The sequence below is a fragment of the Herpailurus yagouaroundi genome, unplaced genomic scaffold, assembly GCF_014898765.1.
Source record: "Herpailurus yagouaroundi ecotype Mexico unplaced genomic scaffold, PumYag 196, whole genome shotgun sequence".
NCBI lineage: Eukaryota > Metazoa > Chordata > Mammalia > Carnivora > Felidae > Herpailurus > Herpailurus yagouaroundi.
This window is the reverse complement of record NW_024412427.1, coordinates 23,113,963-23,124,553: the sequence shown is the minus strand read 5'-3', so window position 1 is coordinate 23,124,553 and position 10,591 is coordinate 23,113,963. Positions and strand designations below refer to the sequence as shown.

Sequence of the window (10,591 nt, the reverse complement as noted above, 5' to 3'; positions counted from 1 at the left end):
GCAATCCAAATTGCAAGGATTCGGATTTAACTGGAAGCTACTCAGGTAATCCCAATATGTGGCCAGTACAAAGAATCTGCTTTTAAATGGATGCGGAAATTAACACATCGGAGTGGTATATTTACCTTAAGTGTGGTGCTTAAAATATTAGAGATCATTTTGTTTGACAAAGGGAGAAACTGAGGCCCGGGAGGTTAAGTGACTTTGTCCCAAAGCACACAAACCAATTAGTGGCAAAGCAGCAGCCTGAACCCAGGGTTGCAGCTGGTAGCACCACGCCATCTAGAGTCTCTGGATCCCCAGCCAGACCTCAGGTCCGAGGCAGGTCAGCTGCCTGTGGGCGAGGCTGGCCAGTGTGCCTGCACGAGCAAAACACTACGAAAGGCGCTTTTGCTTTATCAGCTGCAATGGTTCTCAGCATTTCATGAACAGCTATCCAAATGTATTATTCCAACCTCAGATTGAAATGCCTTGGAAAGATTCTGTACAGATCCAAGGGGAGATACGTATACAAGCAATCAGAGAGGCCTGGGATCCTGTCATAAAAGGCAGTGTAGAGAAAGAGCTGGCCCAGGACTTCATTCAGTGATGAACAAGGACTAGATCCACTTAGAAAATGGAAATGAATCTGCTTGGGAGATGTCAAGATCTCTGGAAGAGAGTCAAGGTTGCATACTTTACCTCTCACAACAGGGATCTATCTTAGCTCACAATTGGGAGAAGTGGGAATATATCTGCATTGTAAAGACCACCCCAAAATCTTAGGGGCCCATTTAATCACAACACCCCACACAGGGTTTTCCAAACCTACAACTTTAGAACCAGCGGTTTGGAAGCAGAGCTCCTTGGATTGTTTCAACACAGCGTTCAAAACCTCAGGGTTGCTTCAAGGAGGAAGAAGTCTCTAACAGAATATAATTTTAAGTAGCATGTTCAGAAAAGGGCATCTGGGATGTATATTCCTTGGGGGTCGCTCGTTTTGAAGAAAAGTGATACATACAAATTTATTTTTTGAAAACAATTTTACTTTTTATTCATAAAGCAGGTTCATTTCCTCTACATACTACTTTCACCCATGTACTTTCAGACACATACAACTATTTAAACGACTTATATAAACAAAACAAATGACAGGATATGGGCAATGGAAAAAAAGAGCTCCTCTAGGGATTGCTGCAGTGTCTGGCTTTCTAACTTGACTAAAGAAAATTATCCTGTCAAATCCATACCTGTAGTCACCTGATCAGATGCTTGGGGTCATATGTATGGTTTTATTGATTTTTGTTTAATTAAAGAATCAAGGTTTTTGATAAGTAATTCTAATGGCGATTATAAAGTAATTCATGGTAATATCATGCTACATAATAAAACTTACTGAATATGATTAAAGTCCAGTACTGAGTATTTCTGAAACAATTAAAGGTAATAACTAACTTCATCCATTCAAGTTCCCTCTGTTAAGCGCACACATTGACATATATTTGTTCTTCATCTTGTTAAATAAATATAGAAACCAAATTAGGAGTTGCGCAGATTTCTAAGAATCTAATTGTATCATTAAATTGTAATACCAATGATACAGTTAGACTTCTGTCCTGAGTAATTATCTGCATTAACTTCACTTTACAATGCTGGATTTACTTTGTACTTAAGGAAGATTTTAAACTATTTAACGGAAATCAGCTTAATTTTGATTTTCTACTTGCTCCACCGTGCTTCAATTCATTCGTGTTTCAGTAACAAGAAATGAACTCTGTCATCTTAACAAACCAAGCATGGAAATTTCCTCATAAGAGAAAAGAAGAAATTAAAATGATTTCCATATTCGAGTCACAGAACACTGAAGAGAGAATTTTCGGCTCACGGGAAAGGCATTTGTTACCTCAAAAGGAAGGCCACTCACTAAAATTTTGTGGAAATACTACGGTGGGACCTGCCAAGAGGGAGTTCAAGAAAACTGGCAACAGTGGCACTGGGATCTCAGGCCACTCCCTTGGGCACAGAGGTTTTCTTCCCTTACGTGCTCTGCCCTCAACAAGCTCTTTCTAAAGTCAAAGGCCATAAGACGCACACCTCATGCTAAAATCCAAACATGACACAAGAAGCAAACAATTGACTGTGATCCCATTGTTGTCCCCAAGACCTATCTTGAGATATCTCATTCACAAACAAGCTATATTCTCCATAAATCAAACTAGAGGGGCGCCTGGGTGGCTCAGAAGGTTGAGTGTCTGACTCTTGAGGTCATGCTCTCACGGTTGTGAGATGGAGCCCTGCACATCAGGCTCTGAACTGGGCACGGAACCTGATTGAGATTCTCTTTTTCACTCTCTCTGCTCCTCCCCAGCTCAGGCTTGCTCATGCTCGCTCGCTCTCTCTCTCTCAAAATAAATAAACATTAAAAAAAAAAAAAAACTAGAGTTTTTAATGATTCTGGTCATAAAAAATAAAATACATTTTCTTATTTCTTTAATACTAACATAAGTAAACAAAAATGCTGCAGCACTCACTTCTCTCTCCCCAAATGGTTGCTTCTTTGCATTTGACAATTTATATGCATATCTAGATGATAGTTAACCTCTAGCAGCAAGGAAAAAAAAAACGTGTAAGAAAAATCACACTGACTGTTCTCTGACATTTCTTGTTTATGGACATTAAAATAACAACACAAAATCCGACATCAATATATTTTTAAAAAAGCCATCTGAAAGCACAGGGATGCGACTTAGAAGCCATAATGACACTGAGAAAGTTAGGGAGTTCAAACTGTAACATTTCTCCGAAGCATCAGAATTACAGGGACTTGAAAATAAATTTAATTTGGGTTGTTAAGTAAGTGGTTGAAGACTGTGTTCTTTTTGATTAAGAATACTGACAGGCTCTCAGATTTTCAGATGCTGAATTAATAAGATTATAAAGAACGTCAACACACACCCCACTCCCAGGAGTAGAGAATTCTGCATTTCCCAGCTAATAAGCAAAACCTGGCAGCCATCTTCCCCTTTGTACTTCCAAACATCCAAAGAATCACACAACCACTCAAGTAACAAGAGATCTGGGGGTGTTTCAGACATGTGGAAGAAAAATGCTTAGAGGCAAAATTCCTTAAACACATGCCATAGTGCGGAGTGGAGAGCAGTTCCCTCCATTAACCCTGTGAAAATCCCATGTACATGCAGGCTGTGAGAAAGACCAGTCAATCTACAACCCAAGGTACTGTTTTTCCTCTTAGGTCACAGTAATTGTTATTTCACGAACATACCAAACCCTAAAGCCAAGGCTGTTCTTGAAAGAGAATCACTAAATCACAAGTATTGGCTTTGTCCCGTTAACAAATGAAATAAAAACTTTTCAATTAAAAGCTTTTCTCTGCTGCCTCCATTTCAAACATCTCCTTCTAGGTGTACGTTAGGCAGCAACTATTGCACTGAAATGGTTGTCTTTTATTCTAGACTCTTTTCCAGGGAGCTTATTGTTTCTTGGCCAGTCACCAGGGTTATTACTTGTGCCCTGTTGAAACCATTCCGGTAATTTTGTTTAAGAAGATTCAAGGACACACCGTGCTCCTGTCTTCAGTGAACAGCACACCTAGAATTGCTGTCCCTCTAACAGCAGGGGCCCCCCACAGACCATGGAGATTGAGGTTTCCATCCTGTGCAGTCTACCCCAACTGGATGAGCACAATCTGCTCCACTGTGGTTAGTATCCTGTTGGGTTCCCTCTTTTCCCACAGAATGCTTTGCTTGGAATCAGCTAAGAGCAGGAAAAAAAACCTAGGGATGGGAAGAGGAAAGGACGCCAGTGCACGGGGCCACATTCCCGGTGAGTGAAGGTCATGAGGCTGGGATCACATGAAGGGAAGAGGTTTCCAGGCAAGGTGGGGAACATCAAAGGAATAGGATCTACATTCATGGCCAAGTATAGTGACCAACACTGAACTTCATGACCCAAGATGGTGCCATGAAATATGGCTGCCTCTTAATGAGTAATACCCTCCAACACAAGTGGGAAAGGAGACATGGGGAAGCACAGAATGAGCTAGGAGTAACCATAATTAGTCTTAAGCACAAACCACCAACACTGTGTCTGTTTCCATATTCTTTTATTACATTAGGCTTTTTCTGGGTTATTTTTCTGCTAACTCCAACACTTTGGGAATATACTTGATTTTCCTTGTTACTAGGGAGGTGCTACTTCAAAGGACCACACAATGTTGAGTAGAAAAAGAGATGTATTTGATGGGTGGCCTGTGAATATGTTTTTTTCCCCTATTTTAGAATGAAACTGGGTTAACAAAATCTTTAGTAGGTGTCCATCCAAAATAAGTCATTGCTATGATTCACTCTGACATTTCAGCAAGCCCACTGGAGACATTAGTGGGTGACAGTGCAAACGGAAGGCTCCTGTTTTGAAACTGAAACTGCCTGTGATGCCTTCCAAATGGGAAACTGGAAACTCTGGCCACTGAGCTCCCCTTGGGTTCGAATCCTTCCTGAACCTAACCAAAATCTCAGAGGTGGGGGCAAGTGCAGGGGCAGGGACATGCCTGCGCTACAAGCAAGAGCAAGCCTGTCCCTCTACTCTCTTCCTCTAATGCAAGGTCAAATTAGCCATAAACTTCTAGTAATTTTAGGGTAATTAACAGTTTTGTGGGTGCAGCGGCCACCGTGCTGTAGAGAACCTGGGAACAGAGCTGCTCATAGGCTGAACCCAGGTGTTTTACAAGTTTGAGGGAGCACAAGGGTGTGCATGTCCACATATGGGCCCCAGCTGATGAGCTGGAGGCCATGGTAGCCAGTATTGAGGAAAGAAACACTAGGGAGTCTCCAATTAGTCCAGTGGTTCTCAAACTTGAGCATGTTTCAGAATCACCCAGGGTTTCTCATTCAGTAGGCCTGGGGTGGGGCCCAAGATGGGCCTTTCTAACATATTTTTAGACAGTGATGCTGGGCCCAGAACCAGATGTTGAAGACGGCTAGCCTGTTCCTTCACTTCTGTTCAATTCAGGCTGAGGAACAGGAGGAGAAATTGTACCTCTAGATATTGCACTATGGCCCTGTCTTCATATAGCCCATCATACGGTGTGCACAGTGATGGGCCAAGAAAGCACATGGTTGGTTTCTTCAGGTAGGTCCTTCAAGAATGGGATCATCCTTGACAAGGTGAATGGCCATTTCTCACTAAAATAACTTTCTGAAGACAGTTATAAAGTATGAGAAAGTAGCAACGTTATTAGAAAAATCATATAGCCTGCTGAAGATGAATGCATTGAAAACTAACACTAACACAGACACACATTTTCGGTACAAAATAATCATTCTAATTCCTTTAAAATCACAGCATCTACACAGACCCCTCTCTTTCCACATCTTTAGCCACTATAGACCCAACTACATCTCTGCAATCCCCTTTAGTAAGTTAGTGGCCTCTTTCATGCTTCTTTCTTTTCTTGGTTGGACTGCCCTGGATTGCAGATAATCTTTCAGTGTTTGTGGCTGAGCCAGTTTGCTGTGCCTTCCCTAACTTATTTTTCATAAGATGTCCAGAGGAGAGATTTTCCAAAACATGCAACTCTTCATTAGACGCCATTTTTGCCAAACCTTGTTTGACAAGTAACCCCGGATCCGACAGCTCTGAAGTTGGCAAAACCCTGACAGCTTTGCTTTTTTCCCCTATTATTTCTCTTGGGACTAATCGATCACTTCCAAGAGAAACTCTCTTGTGGTGGTCGACGTCTTCCGCAGAGCCGAGGTTCCTGTGTTTCTGTTGTGTTCTGGCCCCTTGTGGACTTTGTTTTGGACCTGGCGATGCTGACTCACAGCTACAGACGGGGCTCCTGCTTAGAAGCCCTGTCTCTGACCACTCCCCATGATGAGGTTTTTGCTGGCTGCTAGCGTCTTCTGGCTGGGTCTGATGAACATTTTCCAGCTTTTGAACAGGAAGCCCCCAGTGGCTCTCAGCTGCCTTTATGTTATCTTCTGCTTGTTCTGATGGGGGACTGGCTGAAGCCTGACTGTCACCCCTCCTCCTCGCTATCTCTGCAATCACTGGGTCACTAGCTGTTCCCCCAATGTCCCGGCTGCTCCGTGATTTGCTCACAACGCTGCTTTTTGTTTCAGTTCTTCTCACACTAAAACAAAGAAAGATTTTTTGTTTTGTTTACGTAAAGCTGCCCTTGTCACGTTGCCTATCCCTGGAGAAGGAGCTTGGGCTACCTTTCCTTCTCCCTTACCTCCCAGGCAAATCCAGAAAAGTCCCTGAGTGAGATGTTTAAATTCAGACTGGATCAAGCAACAGACACACTAGGATTAGTTATTAGGATATATGAGGACAGGCTTTGTTTATTGATAACTAGGTTGTCACTGTAGTTATACTCGAGTTATGATGGATCTATTTTAACTAAGGAAGACAAGTATACATTTCAGATGTTAAGGGTCAATACTGCCTAAATTTGATATGTTGACATTTTTCCCCAGAAGCAAATGCTCAGATACATCCAAAGCATAGCATATGTGTGTGTTTGTATGCAAGAATGTGCACACACACACACACACACACACACTTTTTCTACAGCACACATAAAAGACAATGTAAACTTCACTCACTTTGTAGAATTCACTTTGAGGAACAGGATAGCAACTGCAGGGGGAAAATTGAGAAACTAGAGATTTGACTTCAACACAGACTTGCAGGCTTGTGAATAGCAAGAAATTTCTTAAACCACCAAACAAAACTCAAAACACTGAAGCTGAAATATTTATTTTGGCTAAGCTTTAGTCTGGAAACACAAACACACACACACACACACACACACACACACACACACACACACACAGGTTCTTATTGTTCCTGATCAGGGGTGTGAGGATTATCATAATTATCTTAGAATGAGAACCTGCATTTTAGGAAAGGAATGTATTTTTTTAGATCGACCTACAGTCACTCAGAAAGTGGTATGAAACACACCACCAAACAGGTGTGTTTCATCTTCAAAGTGCTTGTAATTAATTAGTCCTTGCAACACACCTGTGAAGCAAGAACTTGCTCCCCATTGTCCAGAAAGCAGGAGGCAGGCAGAAGAGCAAGCATGGAACTTAGGGTAAATTAGGTGCCAGAGGGGGTTTTGTGATTGGTTTCCATAAACTCTTGTGGAATTCTAGGTTTCATGTCATGTATCCATACACACGGACAGTCAAAAAGGAGAAAAAGAAGAATTTGTTGGACCTACATTTCTTTCAGAGCATTTCTCTTGCGCTTTGCACTGGGAGGAAGTGGACTCTCGGCACACTCAGCAAGATAATCAGACGCTCCATGGAGAGTTCCTTCTGTCTACTCCAAAAGATAACAAAGGTTGAACCAGAAATCTATTAGCTGAACGTGAGAAAAAACAGTTATACTTTGAATGCCCCAGTGAACAGATTTTTGTGAAGACCAGATGAAACTGCTTAGTGTTAGGCTATTTTACGTTTAAAAAATCTAGAACGTTTTGGTAAATTGTCACTTACTTGGACTCCTATCCAATACAGTTCATAACATTAATACACACCACAAACATACAAGGCTGTAAGAGAAAGGACACTGGTTCCAGACCATCTGGGAACTCTTGTCCAATACCTTTTTTTTTTTTTTTTAAGTAGGCTCCGCGCACAGCACAGAGCCCAACATGGGGCTTGAACTCACAACCCAGAGATGAAGACCTGAGCTGAGATCAAAAGTCAAATGCTTCACTGACGGAGCCACAGAGGCACCCCTTAGCCAATATCTGATATCTCTGTGGCCCAAACTGTGACAAAGCCCAGAACTGCAGGGCCGGGCAGCAGCATATTTGTGAACTCTGATCTTCCAGACAACGGTTAAGATCTGTTGGCACAGTGGTCTGGACCCTGATTCCTAAGAATTCCACACATTTTCTCTATTTACAAAAATACAGAATGTGGCCTTTGCAATACTCAAGGCTGCATAAAGAGTTAAGATTTTAGTGGATACTTTGAACATTGAAGTTTGTGATTCTTGGCTATTAAAAAACTGGGAGTTTTTCTTAAACTAAGCACTGCAACAATTTTACATATTTTATAGATTATCTGTGTATCTATTCTTATATGTTCCCATGGAAGCTTCATATGGAAGTACATGTACCTATAAAAACGGGGCACCTGGGTGGCTCAATCGGTTAAGTGTCTGGCTCTTGATCTCAGCTCATCTGAGAACTGTGATCTCACAGTTCATGAGTTTGAGCCCTGTGTCGGGCTCTGCTAAAAGTGCAGAGCCTGCTTGGGATTCTGTCTCTCCCTTTTTCTGCCCCTCCTGCATGCTTGCTCTTGCTCTCTCTCTCTCTCTCTCTCTCTCTCTCAAAATAAAGAAATAAGCTAAAAAAAAAAGTACTTATAAAATGTAAAAAAACTCCCAAAATTTGCCAACATTGACCTATTTCATAATTTTGGAATCATTTCCTTTTTGTTAAGCAAGTAGATAATCCAGACAAGGTGTTAACTTCTTTCATTTCCTGTGACACTAAGTATCCTTCTCCATCAAATTCCACAGTAAAATGCTGTAGAAATAAGGAAGAATTTTGGGAAATTATCAGTGGGTCCCTTGCTTTAGACTTACATTGGAATTAACAATGGCAGTCCCAAAATGCCTGGTAGACGGCAGCCATCAGTATACCTGGATGTCCCACAGGCTGATGCTATGACCTTTGCCCAATCAGTGGTACAGGGTACCACTGAGCACGAACCTTTAGCTCCCTCCAATCCCACCTATGGTTTCAGACCTGGATCAATGTCACTCATAGTCATATCCAGGTATAACCTAAATCAGTTTTAAGAGTTAGTAAACAGAATACCATAGGTTTTATTGGACTATACTGCATTTTGATGCTTCTCCCTTTCTCCCCCTAAGACTCACTAGTTGACCAGACAGAGCTACAGTAAAGTTAAATGAGAGGGAGAGGAAGAGAGAGGGAGAGAGACTGAGATTTATGTGTGAAACACTTCTAAACATGCCCTATAAGTACAGTAGATTTTCCCCTTACGACCACACCCTGTAAGTGCTGTATTTTCAGAGCTGAACAATTAACATAAGGAGCATGAGTCAGGCTTTGAACAACTCTGTGGGAACCAGAAAGCCTTTTGCTATTAGGAATGATGTAAATTCCCCAAGGCTTGAAGAAGTCCACAATGGAAGGCAGACAGGGTCATAAATAACAACAATGGATACTGCGTCGACCACATAAAGTATGATGCTGCGATGGTGACACTTCAAATCTCACACTAGATTCAATCTCTGCCTTTATTTATTTATTTTTTAAACTAAGTTTAAAAAGCACTATGCATTTCCTATGGGAACTTCAAAAACTTCTTTAAGAGACATGACAATTGACTCTCATCCCAAATTCCTCTGATCACAAACAATAGGGAAAATGTCCTTGGAAGGAAAAGGACAACAGAAAATGCGATGCAGTGACAGAAGGAAAAGTCCAGTTCAAAAAGTGCAAAACCTGTGACTTCATTTAAAAAAAAAAGAGAGAGAGAAAAAGAAAAGAAAAAGGCAAGTCAGGGTCTCCTGCTTACAAATTAAAACCACATTTGGCAATTTGTTGAAGGAGGCATATTTACATTTGTATGAAGACTGGGTGGGCAGGAAAATAAAAAAAGCTTAGACTCCTTCTTCAGTCTTCAGTCCTTGAACTGTCAGACCTCATTAGAAATCTTTCATTCTTATTTTTCTAAGGTCAATTCATTCCCCTTTGTCACTAAATCGCAGCCTGCGGAGCCCCTCAAACAAATATTCCAGAGGAAACAGTGATCCTCTGGAACAGGGACTGGGAACAAAATTTCCCAAGGGAGTTGTCCTGATTACTAATGGCTTCTCACATCTGGCATCAAAATGCAATTGTGGCTTATCCAGAGGCAAAATTCTAAGGTACAGACAGTGTGTGCTGGGAAGTGCTTCTTGGGCTTACCTAAATGACACGACTCCTTTTTAGATTCTGCCTTGAATAATGACCCTGACATCTTCCACAAAGAATACACACAAAGTCAATATATTAAAAAAGGTTACTAGTTGGCCATCCAAAGTCCAGAGTACACACTCTGTGGGGACTTGGATATTTAAGAAATAGGTTAACCAAGGGGCTTTCTTTGGGCCTTCATCAGTGATTCTTCTTAACCTAGAGGCTAGCTCTGAGTCTAGCCAAGGAATAAAATTCTGCATATATTATCAGCTGCCCCATCCACTCCCCACCCATTTATTAATTTTTGGTTAACACTTTTAGTTTTAAACTTTCCATCTGTAAAGAGGTATCTAGGACAAAAACCAGGACAAAACCACACAGAAGTAGGACAGGGCCATAGGCCCCACAGGGAGTCTAATGCAGGGGGATACTTTTCCTCAAGAGACTAAGCAGCCCAGGCAGGCTTCCAGAGCAAGAGGTCGGGTCTTGTTGCCATCCCCAGGGATGCTCTGCAGTCTACTGGATGCACCCTGAGGTTGAGGACAGCCAAAGCACGTGCGCTCCAGTACAGGCCCAAAAGGAAGGTTGAACAGGTGAGTGTTTAAGTATGAAAATGGGTGATGTTACCTCAGTGCTGTC

The 10,591-nt window shown here is 41.7% G+C and overlaps 1 protein-coding gene across 1 annotated transcript in view; it reads right to left on the bottom strand.

The window, feature by feature from the left end:
• Positions 1–4,085: 4,085 nt before the first annotated feature.
• Positions 4,086–10,591, bottom strand: part of SLX4IP (SLX4 interacting protein) — a 178,189-nt gene continuing 171,683 nt past the window's right edge. The window contains exons 7-8 of the mRNA XM_040447704.1: positions 7,229–7,329; positions 4,086–6,130 (exon numbers count right to left, since the gene is read on the bottom strand). Coding sequence (XP_040303638.1) covers positions 5,419–6,130; positions 7,229–7,329 — 813 coding nt within the window. The 3' untranslated portion in view covers positions 4,086–5,418. The remainder of the gene's footprint in view (positions 6,131–7,228; positions 7,330–10,591) is intronic.